This window comes from Tachysurus fulvidraco, chromosome 7 (genome assembly GCF_022655615.1).
Source record: "Tachysurus fulvidraco isolate hzauxx_2018 chromosome 7, HZAU_PFXX_2.0, whole genome shotgun sequence".
NCBI lineage: Eukaryota > Metazoa > Chordata > Actinopteri > Siluriformes > Bagridae > Tachysurus > Tachysurus fulvidraco.
In genome coordinates this window covers 18316956-18335379 of record NC_062524.1, presented here as the reverse complement: position 1 = coordinate 18335379, position 18424 = coordinate 18316956, and the positions used below count along the sequence as shown (strand labels likewise).

General features: G+C 41.4%; 1 protein-coding gene across 1 annotated transcript; it reads right to left on the bottom strand.

Moving 5' to 3' along the window:
- Positions 1-56: 56 nt before the first annotated feature.
- On the bottom strand, positions 57-18249 carry ecpas (Ecm29 proteasome adaptor and scaffold). The gene is made up of 49 exons (XM_027174479.2): positions 18101-18249; positions 17093-17223; positions 16435-16551; positions 16207-16325; positions 15068-15214; positions 14162-14330; positions 13741-13880; positions 13580-13658; positions 12920-13039; positions 12617-12702; positions 12413-12488; positions 12261-12310; positions 12104-12170; positions 11867-11989; positions 11610-11713; positions 11373-11502; positions 11180-11260; positions 10828-11050; positions 10342-10433; positions 10123-10257; positions 9488-9635; positions 8644-8816; positions 8274-8375; positions 7970-8093; positions 7649-7794; positions 7487-7541; positions 7275-7389; positions 6951-7019; positions 6720-6837; positions 6383-6550; positions 6138-6217; positions 5928-6033; positions 5793-5840; positions 5590-5708; positions 5361-5511; positions 4309-4374; positions 3801-3890; positions 3644-3710; positions 3462-3553; positions 3317-3383; positions 3029-3217; positions 2585-2796; positions 2379-2422; positions 2110-2302; positions 1652-1787; positions 1425-1530; positions 1036-1124; positions 877-948; positions 57-754 (listed from the first exon to the last, which is right to left on the bottom strand). Exons 1-49 carry the CDS (start codon positions 18120-18122, stop codon positions 615-617), a joined length of 5496 nt encoding a protein of 1831 aa, XP_027030280.2. The 5' UTR covers positions 18123-18249; the 3' UTR covers positions 57-614.
- Positions 18250-18424: the final 175 nt, after the last annotated feature.

Sequence of the window (18424 nt, the reverse complement as noted above, 5' to 3'; positions counted from 1 at the left end):
GAGGGCAATGTATTAATATGCAAGTACCTAATGTAAAGTATATACACACACACAAATTTCAACATTTATGGCATAGTTTCCTTTACTCCAAGATCACACTAATGAAGAGGACAGTAATGAGAAGGTTTCTTTACTAAAGTGGAATGAGGGAAGAAAGCAGTAGTCACACAACCCACTGAAGACGTGTTCAACAGTAGAGATAAACAGTAAAGTGGCAGTATCATTAGTCTGACCCCCAACCTTTCAGGCTAGTTTTTTCTCTCTTTTTTTTTTTATGAATTATGTAGTTGCTTTGAACACAGAAAACTTAAATACACACATCTGGATCATCTAGAACCTGGTTACAACTGCATTCAAGGAGTAAAAGCTATTGAAAATGATTGGCACAGAGTTTGTACAAACGACCTGCATCATGTCCAGCAAGTTCATCTAGGACATCGAGCGGCGGTGTGTTTTAATATAGAAGCGCTGTTTGTTTCTTTTCTTTTATTTCATCTCAACATATTCTTATCAGGAGTAAGATTGTCCTCTGTGCCAAAAGCTGCGGTTTTCATTTTAATATGTTTTGTCTTATGACTGTAGAGAAGTGTGTCTTCCTATGTGAGGAGGTTTGTTTAAGGCAGACCCTGTATTTTTCTTCTCAGCGTTTGGGCCTTGTCTTTCAGTTCAGGACGGCTGTCTGTTTCCATCGTGGCAAGAGAACGCTGGAGCTGCTGCCGGCTCTTTTCACACAGACAATCCCATTGGTCGCTCTCTATACACAATACAAAAAAATTGTGTGTTTTTTTTTTTGCATAGTTTACAAGCAAGAAAGTACTAGACAGCAGCACACGCTAATATTTTTTATTTTTTTGGATTTAATTAGAAGTCGTCTACCTTCGATCCTTTTAAGCAGTAGCTCCAAAATAGACAAGGCCTCAGTCCTTATGGAGGAGTAACTTCTGTTTTCTGGAGAAAACGTTAAAAGAAAAACAAAACTGAAGTATCAAATCTTCATCGTTAATAATTAGCTGATTATTGAAGAGCTGTAATTACCCAGTGGTGATGTGAGTGAAGTGCAGGTTTCTGTCAGAAGTGCAGTCAACACTTGCGAGTTCTGATGGCCCTTTTCCAACAGCAGCAATCTAAAGACAAAGCAACAAATTAGGTGTTGTTTAACATGAACACATGACTGCTGCCTGGAAATATAGGGCAGGGTTCAAGAGATATGTTGAATATCTACATGCTGGATTTTCTACAGGAGTAACTCGATACTGTACTCAAATTATTTTAGAATAATAAATAAAAGGCTGATTCGGTTTGGTCTCCATTGGTTTATAGCCTCACTAATTACAGTGCTGTGTCGGGTACGAATCAAATAAAGTATTGAAAAGTAGGTAATGTTGGATGGATATAGAATGTGCTGGATGAAAGCATTTCCTCACCCGTGATAAAAAGCCTTCATGCCCTGTAAGACACCGAGCTGAACTTTCCAGGTGCTCAGTTTCAGTCTGTCACACATTAATCCACACACTTCTGCCTGGTACTGATCTGCAAAACACACACACACATTCATGAGCAAAGACGAGTAGACGCGAGATATCTTCGTTTCCTATGTTTGTATCGGTTTTGTCATTAGCACATCTCCTTAATGTGCATCTTAATCACTTACTCTGTGTCTCCACGTTCTTGGGCCAGGCTTTTCCCAACGCCTCAAATGCACATAGCAAAAGTTCGGTTTGCAGCTCTCTTTCTTTCACGTCTTCGTCGTCCTCCTGATTTGGTGAACCGGCACTCGCAGGTCGATTCTGATGACCACAAAAAAAAAAACATGAAATTGAACACAAGTGCTGTCCACCACAAAACCAAGACACTATGAAAAAGAGATGCACTCAGAATCAGAAATTCTGCTGCCCAAAAATAAACAAACAGCTCTGAAGCATAGTGTCTGTAATAAAGGACCATGGACTCTGGAAGATCTGAAAAGATTTTTGATGGTTAGGTGTCACAGATTCCTCAGTCTGAATTCTCTAATTTCATCAAATAGGAAAAAACTCAGTTATGTTGGCAAAGAGGTGCCAATAATAATCTAATGCATTGAGTTCTCTCTCAACTCTGCAGTCACTTTACCTTTCTAATGATCGGGAACAGAATATCTGCCATTTCCTGAAAGCGATCCTCTTTAGCCGCCTCCAAAATATTGGCTGCGCTCCGTAAGGCGGCCATTTTGTAAACCAGACTCTCCTTTTTGCATTCCTTTAGCACCATGTCCAACACTTGACGCACGGTTGGCTGACCTGCTGCGGGCTTCTGCAGCTCCACACTACACACACGTATATGTTGAGAACATATAAAGATCTAAATGCGTATGGATGTGTCTAAATGTCTAACCGACTAACCTGCACTGCGACACCACAGACCCAACGGCTTTTAGCAGCTCCTCCTAAAAAGATAAATGATAACACGTTACATTCCCCAAAATCTATGTACAGCCATAACCAAATCACATTTTTAACCTGAATTCAAAATGCTTGCACTCCTGATGTTCTGTATATTTGGAGAGAGAGAGAGAGAGAGAGAGAAAGGTGTGGGTGTGCGCGCTCACCTTCCCAGCCCACGTGCGTCCAGCCAGCGCCTGCAGTAATGCACTTAGCACCATCCCCAAGTGAGGAGCCACAAGCGAGCCTGTCTGTTGCTTGGCGATGGTTGCCATGGCGGCTCCACCTTGAGACTTCATCTTCCAGGACTGAGACTGCAAAGCTCTCTGTGTAATGGCTATGAGCTCAGGCATATAGAGCCGGATTCCACCAAAGCTGCCTGCAGCGAGTGGAGGAATGAGCGAAGAGAAGTGTTAGTTCTGTTAAAACACTTCCGTTCTACTTAATCCCAGCTTTTATGCTTCTCTGAATGACCAGCTGAGACTTAACATGGCTTCAAATAACCAGGTGATTACTGCTGACAAAAGCCTTACAACAGTGCTACAGTAAACAACGACTTTGAATAAAATCTCATGGTGATCTGCGTGTGCCCATTCCATTCTACTCCTTACCAGGCACGTGATCCTGCCACACTTCGGCCCACAGGTTGGCATCTGCGCTGTCCCCTTGATCGTCCGGCTGCTGGTGCATGCCCAGGAACGCCAGTGGCAGAGCCACGCTGGCATGAGCCTTCAACACATCAGGACTGTACTGACTGATCGCATGGACCGTCAAACAGCAGGATGACTTGTACACGGCCTCTGGGGGGTAAAGAAAGAGAGAAAAGGGTATCAAAGGATGAAGATACCTGCAAGTAGGAGGCAATGTAAATAATCTTAATGTAAATAGTCGAATCTTGCCTTCTTTCTCCAGATACCAAGTGCTGAGTTTCTGCAGAAGCTTCTCCACACTGCTGTCCTTTGCTGTCTGCAGGAAAACACAACCATGAATGCACAAGTGTTTATTATTATTATTTTAACTACTGTACATGCTACATCTACTCACCCTGACCAAATGACCGATAGCGAAGGCAAAAGATTTCTGAACCACGACGCTGCGGTCATGGATCCCATTTAGGAGCGCGCTCATTAGTTTCCCTGTAAACATAAACACCACAAACACAGATGCTGGAGGCGGGTGGACATAAACGTTTAGATACGGTAAGCTGTACGTATTATGTTAGTTACCCGAGTAAGGCGTGAGGTCTTGAGGACACTGTACGGTCAGTGACACGATCACGCTGGCACAGCCACCCTGTAGACCACATCCGTACATCACTGACTACGTGCTACACAAACAGACGTGTCTACACATACAGGTCTCACAATGCGTTTACACATTTACCTTGGTACCGAGTCCGACTCCACTCTTTAGCAAATCGCAAAGTTTAGGAACCAGCTGCCCCAGAACAGACACGTCCAAATGCTGCAAACACTGCAACGTACACAAACAAGCATCTTTATTTATTAAATAAAAGAATAATAATAAAAAAAATTCCCCTTTTAAATCTGTTTATGTTGAGCATCTGCTTTAAAAGTCCCCGTGTACACACTGTTACTATAGAAACGACGACACGTGACACCTCCTGAGCATCAGGATCAACAATCCAACAACGCTGCATCGATCAAACATATATCACACACACACGCATGACATCAAAATAACAAAACTGAAAATTTGGAGCGCTTCGGCCAGGTAACGATGAACTCATTAGAAAAGCCCTGTAAGTGCTTTTAGCTTTCAGATTGTATCCGGCACCAAAATAAATAAATAAATAACATTTGCCGGCTATAATGCATGTTTTGGCACAGCAACAGAGCGCTAGTCTGGCGCACGCCTTATGAATTCCTACCATGTTAATGGTCTCCATCATAGGTGAGGACTTTGCTGCACTCAGTCTGGCTGTATCCATCGCACTCTGTGATGAGAAGAGAACAGCTTCAGATTTCACACTGGGAATAGGGTCTCGTTTGCACTTGATTGAGATCACAAGTTCACTGATTACTCATATAAACAGAGAAAGGATGCATCGATACCATTTTTTATCCCCGCAGGCTCAGTAGGAGAACGCGTATTTTTGGAGCTGGTCAATAGCGATAAGGGAAATGAGTAATCGCCTTAGTGTTAACAGTGTTCTCGGGGACGTCCAGGCACGTTTAGGTCTTGATTCTTGCTGCATTAAGCGTGCACATGTACGTGTAGTACATATTCCTTAGAACACCGGCTAGACCAGGGGTCGGCAACCTGAAACACTCAAAGGGCCATTTGGACCCGTTTCCCACAGAAAAAAAAGCATAGTTTTTTACCTTTATGGAAAGTATAGAAAAAACTGTAGTGTGTTGCATTTATGAAACCAATGAACTGCTACAGAGTAAACGAAGTTTTATTTCTGTAGGCAAACAAAAATATTTAACAGTTTGAACTAACCTTAACAAAAAAGACGCTGGGTTGAAGGTTACTTTCAAATAGAATGTTCAATGTCTAATTGAGTCCTCTTCGTATTCATGCCATTAAAAATTGTAACTTTAATTTTAAAATTTAAAGACGGTTTATTTTGATGTTACAAGAGCAACATAATCTTAGGATTTAGAATTACATTTTTTAAAAAACTAAGGAACTAAAATAAAATAAATTTAAATAAAATATTTATTTTCCAAATCTACAGGGAGCCACAGAAGAGGGATGAAAGAGCCACTTGCTCTCCGGAGCCGCGGGTTGCCGACCCCTGAGCTAGTCGATCACCTAGTTCTCTCCCATAGCTAGAATATCACAAAAGCTTTGATTTTTCCAATTCAAATACGGCAAATAAATAAATAAATAAATAAATAAATAAAACCTGTCGTGTACGAACCATGCCTCGGGAGTATTTCAGTGCTGTGAGGTAGAATACTGAGTGCTGCTCACCTTCTCCTGCTCTGTGGCTCTCAGACTGAGGTAGTTGAGTACTTGTGGTTCGAGTACACTCAGTGCCTCCAGCAGAGCCGGGATGAGACGAGGGGCGTGCGGCGTCAGACAGCCGCCTGCTGCTTTACTGATCTTCACAAGAGTCTGAATACTAACACACACACACACACAGGCATGAAACCTGCTGATCAAAAACATGTATTTTAAGCTACAGAAACCCGTTTCCTACCTGAGTGTGCGAACCTCAGCCACGTTGCTGACGATGCCTTTGTCGAGCAGAATGGGCAGGAGCACGCTGACTGTTTTTTTAGCCGACGTGCCTGTTGATTCACACGTGCGCACGCATATCTGCGAATTGCACACAAACACACACGTTTTGCTTTTGCTTTCCAAACACTATTAGGTTGCTGCTGTTTTTTATTATTTTTTTACCTTACTGAGGGTCTTCAGAGTTAAATCTGCTGCTTTTCGGACTGATTCCTGAAATACACAAACATGCCGCGCTCAAGAAGTGGACCAAGTGGACAAATTACAGGCTTCCACGGCTGTGTGTCTATGTCTTGATACCTTGATATCGTCTAAAACCCGGAAAAGTGTTTCCCAGATCTCGGTTAGACGCTCTATGAAGTCGTCTGCCGGCCTTCCGCGAATCAGATCGTTTAAAGCTAAGCAGCTATAAGGAGATAAGAAGAATGATCACCTTGGACTTCTATTCTAGTCATTTTTATTTAATTATCAGAACACTTTCTCCCAGGGTTTTTCCCTACTGCTTGTTACCTGGACTCCCGGACTCTCCACATATTGCTGGTCAGGTTGGAAATGACATCCTGCAGAATCTCCCTGAAGTATTTATCCACCTGAAATGCAAAAAACAAAAAAAACCACAAAAAAAACAAATGCAAATCTAAATTTCGAAAGTTCCTGAAATCCATATCTACTGTGGGCTACAGTAGTAAAATAGCGCTATTTGTGTGTTGGAGTCAGAAGAATATAAGCGGTTAATGTGTAGGATAAAACAGTACCATAGTTTTGTCAGTGACGAGGGCGTCCCAGATGCTGGTCATGGCCTGTCGGATGCCCAGGTTGGGATCAAACTGGTACCTGTAGAGACGTGGCACCAACTGGGCCAAAAACGGTGCAAGTTGCTCTCCAGCTTTAGCTGCAATAATGTTAAACCCAAATGCTGCCCCCTGCAACAAGAGGCACAATGACGATGAAACATGGAAACTGTGTCACATCAGCTACATATGAAGCAGTACAACAGATATGTATATTGTCAAATTAACCATCATAACACAGTAACTACAAGTGAATACTTTGAGAGACGAATGGACAAAGCACCAGGTCGCTAAAGCTCACCTTTCTTGAGTTCCACATGGCATGGTGATTGGCCAGGTTCATGAATTTGTAAACGAGATCTGGTTGGTTCAGATCACTTGCCAGAGAGCAAAGTTCCTTGTAGGTTGAGAGGCCGTGCCTGTCGATCGAGAAAGCTGGTTATCTAACTGTGTAGCAGGACATAATAGGGCTGGAATGAATTCTAAAGTGTATTAGTAAAAGAAGCCTACGGTAACCACACAAATAACTTACCCATCAGGAGCTTTGCCAAGAGAGTCACCCTGAAAAACCTCAGTGTCTTCAGATACAGTGTGCTTCACTCTAGGTACACACACACACACACACACACACAGTCTTACCTCTGATCTCTTTCATTAATATTAAATAAACAAACGAGCAGCATTAATAAACCTTTAATGTTTTGCCTTAACGGCCTGCAATAACAAACCTTCGTTATTTCGTATGTAACCTGCCGTCGTTTATTCTCTTATTAAATTTGAATTCGTACTCCAGGTAAAGTAAAGTACTGTGTAACGAACTGCACTCATTCATAAATGTAACATGGAAATGAAATACCTTTTGCCGGTCATAAGAGTCTCTACTAAAGTGGACACCAGTTCCTGTTGATCCTGCTCTCCTCCCAGTTCATACACTAAGCCCAGGCCTTTAGACGCCACATCCTGACTAAGCTCTAGACACACACAGACACACACACACACACTTTATCCCGGTTATAAAAGTGACATAAAAAGCACAGCTCCTTACAGAAAGTGTCATTCTTAACTCACCATCTGGGTCAGATAATATGGAAATGAAGGCTGTCTGGATCTCCTTTAGATGAGACTACGTATAAAAACAAACAAACGTACATCACAGCTATATAGCTAAATACGTCAGGTACGGTATTTGATTATTATATATTATTAGAGTGTGTAGTGTCTGTACGTTACCCGAATCTCTTTATGCTGGCTCAGTTTCTTTACAAGCGAGAGGAGCCAGATGCAGGCGGCCTGGCGCACGTGAGGATTCTGACTCACTATGTACTTAGACAAGATGGCGCTCAATGCCCAAGACAAGACGTCATTACTCTGCACATCTGAGACAGACAGAGAGGAGTGTGTAACCCTATTAATACACTGCAGGTGTGGCGAAAAATCTATACGCTCATCTGATATAGATGTCAGTATGTGCTCATACTGAGGAGGACTATATAAAGCTCACACTCGTGCGCACACAACGCTGTTTAATCACGCTGCTGCGTACACACTCACTCTCAGGAGGACAGTACTGGTCTTCAGTGCAAGTCCAGACATCTCTGGCTGCGCCTGAGCAGGTCCCTACGGAGGCACTCGTTATGGCCTCGCCCACAGTAAACTGCAGCTCCACTTGCTTGGCCTGAGAGAGTCCGAGTGTGAGAGAGATGAGCAAATGGGAAAAGAAAAAATAAATAAATAAATAAAATCAGAGAAATCATAAGGCAATCAGAGGCAAATATGGTCAGCCGTAATTATCCATTTCATCGCTTCCCTTCACTTCGACACAATACTAGAAGACGTAAAAGCAGGATGACGCTACCTCTACTGAATCCATAAGGCCTTGCAGGAGTTTTTTCTGATGTGGGAATTCCGCATCTCCCACTGGGAGAAACCCCAGGGTCTGGATCACACGCTCTTTCATCTGACCACAGAAAAACACATCATTTATTAATAATCGACTCGATCACAAATGACCGCCATCGTAAAGAACTTCTAGTTATAAAACACTTAACAGGAACATTAACATGAGCTGAATAAATCTGATGGGCTCCTGTTATGATGAATCAGCGTGTATGTGACAAAAGGCAACATCGTAATAGTCAAAAACCTAATGGGGCAATATGCCGGTGTCACGCCATCACGTTATCTGTACGGAAATGGAGAAAGGTCAAGGGGCTCGACTATGTTACCTTGCAGCTCTCTTTGCCTGACGTTATCCTCGCCAGCAGGTTCTCCACGAGGCTGAGTTTGCTGAATCCGTCTCCCTCGCTTGGGATTAGCAGCTCGCCGTTACGACTGATCTCTCCCAGAGCTGTTACGGCAGCGATCGTCAACAAGGGAGTGGAGCTGTCCAAAAACGCCCCTGCAGAGGAAATCAGTTCTGTGTCAGTCTTCATTTCTACCTTCCCGGCATCAGCATTTCTTTGAGTTTTTAAGGAGCCATAATCAAAGCCTATTCATTTTTATTCGCACACATCATCATCTATTCTAATGATTAACACAAATAGCCTTGGCTCTGTAATCGAACAAGACAATAGGAAAAGAACGGCTTCTATTCTAACTAGGCATGAGTGATAAAAATCTATATAACTGAATACTGTGAGCATTTGAGCACTGAGAAATGAGCTCACATCTGGGGTACAATCTGTTGGGAATTGAAGATTTTTTTTTTTGTATCTGTAAACCAAACAAAATACAGTAATGGCCCAAAATCCATTGGCTTCTGTTATTATACATATACACTATTGACCACTTGTGTATATATGCACGTACATATTGCTTTATTAAAGTGATGTCTCCCTATGTGGCAACTGTCTGAAACCATACTGTGGATGTGAAATAATAGTGTCCGGACATGATTTTTTGCGCCATGCCGATTGTAAGCCGAAGCTTCAAACGGATTCGAATGACTGTGAAGGTGTTCAAGTTTAATGTCACAAAATGATACGATGCTTGGAAACATATTTGCTTATACTATATGAACGTGACAAAGTGCTCCTTGTTTGTATACTTTTTGCTTGTGAATGGCCATACCGACGGTTTTGGTCGCTATGGTGATCATCTCCTCGTCGTCTTTGGACGGCCTTGTCCTCTCGAGCGAAGTCGAGCCGTGTCTCCGGCTCATGTACCTACCCACCATGTATCCTAAAGCCATTATGGCACCATGCTGAGACTCGGGACTCTGTTTTAAAATTGAATTAAGACAATAAAAATCCTTTAATGTTGAGCCGCCCCATTCCTCTCTGCCTGTAACGTTACCATCACCACCACCACATATCTTTTTAAATGATAAGAACAACAGGAAAGACATGAAGACATTCAGAACTCATAAGGTAATGTCTGTAGTGTGTAGCATCAGTGTTACAGAATACCCGGGTACTTCTAGTCGAAATGGTGCCAACCTTTTGGCTTTTGGCAGCATAAATCTAATTGCTTTATCAAAAAAATGTACACTTTATTCAGTTTATTTATTTATTGTTTAACCAGTTTATTTATTTATTGCTAGTGACACTTTCCTTCCTTTCGATAATAATGCACATAAAAGCTACCGAAGCAGGACTTGTGTAACAGTGCCCCCTTTTTGAAAATCTCTGCAAGCCAAACATAGCCAAGTGTGTGTGTGAGTTACAGGTGCTTCAGAATATACAGAACAAAGTAAAAGTACATACGTGAATGTCTTTAGCGATCTTGATCAAGTTATGCACAGCAATCTTGAGCTCATTGCCAGACATGGTGGAGACAACCACGGCGTAGAGCTGAGCAGCTAGCTCCCGCATGTCTTCCTTATTGGTGTTCATCAGACCCTGACACAACCGTACCAACAAGGAACTGTCAACACACTGGATCGATATATATCGTTGGGTAAAATGATTTTACGAGCCACTCACTTTTATCCAATCGATTTTGTTGGCGAACCTGGGAGCTAGTTTCTGAGGACAGACAGACACCACCTCTAGCAAGCAATACATGACTGGAATACCTGCAGAGAATGCACACAAAACAGTATAATAATAAAACAAGACCCAGTTTAATGAATACTCTAGAGTGTGTGATAAAAACAAGCTCATGATTAGACGCGACCGTGTACAGGTTTCATTTTGACGATCTCAGAAATAACACCAAATTTCTGGGACGGAAAAGTAAATAGAAGTTCGGCCAACAGAACGGAACTGACTGAACGATTCCATCGAGTGAACAGATGACCATGAGGCAGTAAAGTTTTTCCATAAGAAGCTTAGCTTATAAACAGGAATTTTCTTTAAAAGTAATAAAGCTTTCACCTGTGGATAATCTCATTCTGTGTGTTCTTTTGATGCTAAAGGTCATAGCATGAAACCTCATGTAGATTTCGTTCTGATCGCCATATCATTTACCTCCTACCGCGGACAGCAGCTGCTGCAGCAGATCCATGTAGAGCTGAACCGGATTGGTCTCTCCTCCTTTAAGTGCAGAGGAAGAGGGCGGAGCTTCGTTCGCGAGCAAAGACCTCACGTATTGGCCAACAACAGGAGCATCGTCCTGCATGTCCATCAAACTCTGCGAAGCTGATGTGGCCCCGGCACTATGAGCCAAACACATCCTGAGATATAAAACAATCTGGGGAGGAAAAAAAAGGTCTTTTCACATTACTTATTAATATACCCATTCATATTAAAACTGCTGAAAAGTCAGGCCTGTTTCAGCCGTGCAGACAAAGAGATATTGAGAGAGATTGATTTTCTTCACCTCTTCAAACGTGGCAGGGTTAAAAGGAAGTGTTGAAGTTCCGACAATGTATTTGGCCGGAGTCTTCATCCTCTCAGAGGCCTAACACACATCAACATAAACAGGATATTAATACGCTAAACAACTCAAGTTTATCAACTCGTGACTCGAGCAAAACCAATTATTCTAAGTTCTTTATTACAGACAACCTGACCTTATCCTGTACATAGCTGACCATCTCAGCAAAGGAAGGCATGGGCTTGAATTTTTCTCTCTCTCCTCTTTCTTTCTTAGACGAGAGAGACCTGAGAGTACGCCGGGCTTCTCCAGACACCTCCTCACGGCTGGACGTAGTAACAAACACACACGGTAAAATTAAACACATCAAATCTTTGAAGCAGTAGAAGTTAAAGAAATAGGCAGGTCATAAGAGGTATTTATATTGACTTACGGATCTCCTGCAGCTAACAGAAGCAGGTATCTGGATGGAACGTGGTCTGGTGCAAACACCATGCTGGCAAACTTCATTGCGACCTGACGGACTTGGACTTCCGGCTGAGGTACAACAATGTGCAATAACTAACAGTGAATTTTTTTTTTCTTAAAGAATAAAGATCCTGTGGCCTGTTTAGACCATACGTTTTGAAATAATGCAATTTCTTTGTCATTCACAAGCCGATATATAAACAAAAGGTCATGTGGACAAACCTTTCCTATGTATGCAGCAACTAGTGCCTCCATTAGGTTGAGCAGTGCCCCCTGCAGGTTGACATATGCACCCACCATCATCGACAAAGCCTCTTGTATAGCCAGGCGCACGTCAGCTTCTTCCTGTTAACATGAAAATAGAAACAGAATCTATTTCAAAAAGGTCATGTCGGAATTCAGTCCCTATAAAGCACTGCTCGGGGTGCGGCTATTTCGTTACGCTGTACACAGACTCACCTTGCACATGGACTCAAAGAACTGCTGGACCAGGGCTATGTCTTTAGTGAAGAGCTGTGGCATTCGACTACAATGAAGTAAAATAGTTAGTGCACACTTTCTTTTCGTCTAAAAAAAATTCCTTTAGGTTAGAGGACCGAATAAATACCAGAATTACCTTGAAAGCTTTCCAACAGCTGAGTAGGCCATACACAGTAATTTAGGATCCTGAAGAGCAAAATGAACACCACTGTTTATTTCATATTATGTTCATTCATTCTATGTTGATGCTTAAGAGGAGAGAAGAGTTAATAGGAAAGCTGTTTCAACCTCCTTGTACTCGTTGATCAGCTTTGTAAGACCATTCAGCAGCATTAGCCCCAGTGGTTTATTGGTATCAGGACACCTGCAGACAGAAAATGGTCAAAAATACTAAAGCTACTAAACTGTTTTTAAAAAAATCTTACACTGTGAGGACTAAGATACTTTACCAATAGCAGTTAAAATCCTACAAGAAGAATATATATAACTTACACAACACAGATATGGTGCACAAACTGTAATGTGAGAGACAGGAGTTTATTGTTGGTGTTGGCTCCAAACAGCCCATCGTAGACGACCTAAAACACACAATGCAACCATTAAGATTAATTACATTTATATTTCTCGCATTGTTATTATTATTTACATTTATACAACTGAGAAACTCGAGCATTAAGGGCCTTGGGCAGGGGCCCAGTAGTGACACGTTGGTGGACCTGGGATGCGAGCTCATGTTCTTCCGATCAGTAGTCCAACACTTTAACCGCATCCCTAAAATCAATTTATCTCTCTGACCTGGATGTTTGCGGGAAAACACTCAGCAGCGAGTCTGGAGCGAAGCAAATGTGGCAGAATCTTCATCTTGACCCGGGTGCTGACTGGTTCATGCTTCAGTTCCCGCTTCACTGTGGCACCCTGAGGAAAATGATGAACATAAAGCAAAAAACAAAACACAAATTGCCTAATAGATACTATCTGATATACCGTGACATTCACAAACAGCCACACTCGCTGAACGTTTCTAAACGCTATAGTGTTACAACCTTATGTCAAGTCTACACAAAATAAAAGTTAAGCTAGAGAAAAATTCAGTTTGCAAAATTATTTACAAACGTAAAAAAAAAAAAAAAAAATTATTAAAAAAAATATACAGCGGGTGCAACCATTTGTCATTATTGAGTTTACATGTGAGTATCAATCAAGGTTTGGTTATTAAAAAATAAATAAATAAATAAAAGATTCAAAACATTGAACATCCCACATTGCATCAATAATTAATTCTTAAGCAACAAAGAGGCCAAATGTAACGTGCTATGTAAAGGTAAGATGCTACCACCCTGTGCTTCAACCACCATGCTTCCCGTTATGGTCGTATTCTGTACAACCTGAATTCTAATAAAAATCCCGGCAAGTTAAAAAATTTGCAGACTCTCTCAAATAAAATTAGAAACACACCTTTGTTTTGAGTGGAATATCTCCCAGGAACACCTTGAACATTTTGTTGATGATAAGCGGATTGTTCCAGTCAATAATGCTGCAACACAAAACGATGATTATATTGATATAATCAAAACTTGTTAACTGATAAAAACTAATAATAAAACACCACCGCTTACCTCTGTTTGCTTTTCAGTTCCAGGTCAGCTGCTGTAGCAACGCTATGCCTGGTGTCGCTAGACGCAACAACCAGGTGGACGACGGTTTCCACTTCGGGTACCTGTTGCGCCTCAATGAACTTTACGATCCCCAGCTTGCACTACACAAAGAACAGTTACGCTACAAATGGGTTTTGATGTGCATGTGTGCTTTACCAATAGTCTATACCCAAAAACTGGCTGTGAGCAGCTTGTTAGCTACTATTATAGATGCAAATCTAACATCTGGTCTCAGAGACAGTCTTTGATGCAGCAGTACTCTGAACACTTCGTCTACAACATGGAAGTGTCCTTGATCGTTGTTGAATATATTCAAATGCGTATGCTTTGATCAAGTATTTGCATTTACATTGGCACACTATCACTTTCTTTCCAAATGTACCTGCTCCAGCTGTTCAGGACTCCACTGGGCTTCGCCAATAACCCTTTTAACAGCATACAGGCTCATCCCTGGAGGAGGCTGAGGAAGGTTCTGAACTGTTCCTCCTGCTCCAGCACTCCCCTGTGGGGAGGAGGGTGCAGGACGACTTGCCTGCTCATTCAACACAAACCTGATAAAAAGAAGTGGCAGTTAGCTGACACACTTAGCTGACTTGTACTAGGAACTAACTTTTCTCTATTATCAAACTCATATTTTAATCAAACCTAGACGCTAAGCTTCGTACGATCTGTTACAAGAGCTCATGTGTAACTGTAATGATGTTTCGACTATACTGGTGCAGAACAAGTCATCTCTACATGTTTATGTTTTGGATCAGTTCATATATGCAATTTTCTGTCTTATATTAACAGTATAGTTGCTTTCAAATGATGTATTTAACTCAACACTAAAAAAATGAGTCAACCATTCTACTAAATCTTGTTTCGGTAAATTTCCATTTTTGGAAAAAATTTCCATGTTTGTTAAATTAGACCTTTTTTTTTGCTTGTCATTAACACTAATTTTGACTATATTAGCACACAGGACATTCTGGTAGCTTAAAAATAAACCCAGTATGATTAGACATCCCATTCAGAAGGCATACATTTTTTTTGTTTGCTTTTCCATGTTTTCGAATAAATGTCAAACATTTAATTATTTTTAAATAAGTAAAACATTGGTTAAAATGTTAAAATTATTTTACTACTACCACTCAGTCTTGCCTCCATATTCTAATCATAAAATATTCTAATTAAGCTCCAAAGGGAACCACATACAAGAAATACTGAATTCATTATTTTTGCCTTTTAGCATTTTTATTTATTTATTTATTTATTCATTCATTCATTTATTTATTTTTTAACACACCCGTAAGGCATCAGGAGGACATCAAGCATGAACTCCAGAAGCTGATGAACGGTCCTGGGTTTCTCTGTGAGGACAAACGGCGATGCTTTAGAAGGCTCGTTCGGATACTTCATGTGGTATAAAGTGGGAATTAACAAATGCATCAGGCTGAGGGGAAAAAAAAACAAAACAAAACAGAAAATGAATCATAAATATGAGTAATGTACTACCAAGATGGAGCTTCAATGTCTAGGCATGTCCTGATTTGATATCACCAAAGATACATGTTATTACTATGGCCACCAGTAATAGGAACAGCTCAGGAACTTCATATGCCCCTTTTCCAACAAAAAGAACCGAGTGCTGGTTCAAAGTTGGTTCCACTGGCAAACCTAAGAACCGGTTTGCCTTGCCACCAGCTAGAGAGCCATCACAGCGCCGAGTGTGACGTGACTGTATACGTATCACGTTTTCCAGCAACTTTAGCGCAGCAGCGGCAAACACAAACACGACAACAATGGCGGATGTTGCTTTACTGATAATGCTCATGGCTTTGCGAACCTACATTGGCATCCAAACGCAGCGAATCCAACGTGTCCGTGCAGCTCCATGTAATTTGTATAAACGGAGGTTGTAATCGAGAAAGTACATAACATTATTTTATCATTAACACAGAAAAAAGTTAGCCTTAGCATGTAGCTCCCTACTATCATGTGTGCTGATAATTGATCATATTGTGGTAAAATAAACGTGTATTAAACATTAGTATACTTAAGGTACATTATCAAATGTGCTAACATTAGCCCCGCCCACAGCCCTGACGCAAGCAGATCCTAAGTCTAGACCAGCAACGTTTTGGTGCTACTTAAGAACCACTTTTCCTGGTTCAGAGCCGGTGCTTTGGCTGTCGAAAAAGAAAGAACTGGTTCTAAATTAGGCTCTGGCTCTGAACCAGCACTCAAACTCCCTCGGTGGAAAAGGGGCAATAGTGATAAAATTGCTCTGTGTGTGTGTGAACATGGGGGAAGAAAAAAAACAACTCAGACCTATAATGCTTTCTCCACCTTATAATGAATACTGGAATCATTTGTGTTGGATATTTCTCCTAACTGATCCATAGATCAAAAGTCAATAGATCTATTTTGTCTGACGTTCTTTACCTGTCCTGCTGAGGCTCTGGTTTGCCTTCCATGGCTGTGAGCAGAGTGGGTGCAAGCTCACACTGTTTGGCCACGTCCAGTCTGGGGTATCCAATCTTTATATAAATGATCGTGAAATTCTGCAAACACAAAAGTCAGAGTTAATGGAAATTTCAGGAGCAAATGGACTCGGAAGCAATGACTGGGATTAAAGAGTTTCGGAAGGTTTGGGTGTTAGTGTTTACATACTGTGACGAAAGACACCGCTGCTGGGTCCTGGTATTGCACGAGTAGCGTCTCAACAGGCAGCTGAATCTTAGGACGACTCTTAATCCTTTTATTCAAGTGAACCAGTAGCTCCATAACCTGGACAGAGCATAGTTATAACCCTTGCTGTTAATTGCTTATTGTGTTTGAGCCTAAGAGAGGGAAGTGCATTTTTTCAGTGGATGCATGAGTCATTAACTTTAACAGCTATTATGGCCCATTCTAATTAGACAAACACAGAATCCTGATGAAGTGTTTTTACAAAAATATCATTTGACATTAGCACCCTTTATGCACGTCCTGAAGTGTTTTATTCCTCTTATACCACAGCAAGTAGCTAAACATTACAATTTTAAATGCAGAATGTTCCAGGAGCTACAAACATTATTAATTAAACAGTTTTAATTACCCGCTGACCCTGTGGACACCTCCCACAAATGGTACATAAACCTTCCCGCAGAGAAAACTAACCCTGATCACACATTTTTCTGTTTAATGGCGAAATGTAGACTGGTTGTACCACCTTTAACTGGCAGCAAGAAGTTAATTATCAATAACACATCAACGTCGACACATCTGGGACATTCAGTACAAGCAGCCTTGAGACCGTTGTGTGAAAATGCCTTCGGTGTGGACTCACTTTTTTGCGAACTCCCTCTTGAGCACTGGACAGCTTGAGGAGAACAGGTGGCAGAAACTTCGATATGACATCTTGCAACTGTTCGTCTGTTTCAGCATGGCCCAGCCGCAGGAACACACGCTCCAGCTGATCTAAAGCCAGAGGGTGTGTGTGAGAGAGAGACACACACACACACACACAGAGACACACAGAGAGACAGAGAGACAGAGAGAGGGACACACACAGAGACAGAGACAGAGAGAGAGAGAGAGAGAGAGAGAGAGACAGAGAGACACACACAGACAATGAAGTAGAGAAATGAGAAGGAGAACAAGAAAATGAGGTTAACATTTTGTACCATGTACATTTGAAATATATACATTTTGTACCATGTACATTTGAAATACCCAAAGAAATATGTTTGATAGTTAGAAAGTGCTTTTGCTGACAAACAGCAAACTGCATTTATGTCTTGACAAATTGAATAATGTTGCGTTACTAAACACATACACACGCAAATCAGGGGCTTAAATCCCCTCACAACATATAACATAATCACTTAACATTAATCTTCACTTTAAAACACAAGTAAACAAGAAAACAACTGACCACACCGGCTAATGTGCTATTAGTTTAGCATGTTAGCTAGCTAGCAAACTTAAACAACGAACATAGACTCGGGCTCATTTAAGACATCCAGTTAACTTAGTTCACACGTCACTTCTAAATGACACTTAATCATAAGCGAATATGAGACGTTAATAAAGCTTTTGGTGCACAGAAGTAAAGCGTAACGCACCGAATCTGATATAAACAGACACTTTCTTTATTGCACCATGACTGTGCACTGGGCCTTTAGTAAGCTGCCGGTTAGCTCTCTGTTATACAGTCAGGATGTGTGACAATGTACTCATGAGTAACAATATATAATGACAATGGTTCTTCATATTAAACACAGTGAGAGACAGCAAATATTATACAAGGCCGAAATTGTGGGAGAATAAAGACGCAAAAGGGAGGAAAACTTACTTAGCTCATCCTGTGCAGCCATGTTGAAATGACGTCACTACTGCTAAAGCGACACACACTCTCTTTCTCTTTCTCTCTCTCTGTGTGTGTGTGTGTGTGTGTGTGTGTGTGTGTGTGTGTGTGTGTGTCTCTCTCTCTCTCTCTCTCTCTCTCTCTCTCTGTGTGTGTGTGTGTGTGTGTGTGTGTGTGTGTGTGTGTCTCTCTCTCTCTCTCTCTCTCTCTCTCTCTCTCTCTCTCTCTCTCTCTACCGTGCAAACGGTATGTGTCCTCTCCCCACTGCTATTCTCCCTCTACACTAATGACAGAACTTCAAGTGACCAAACT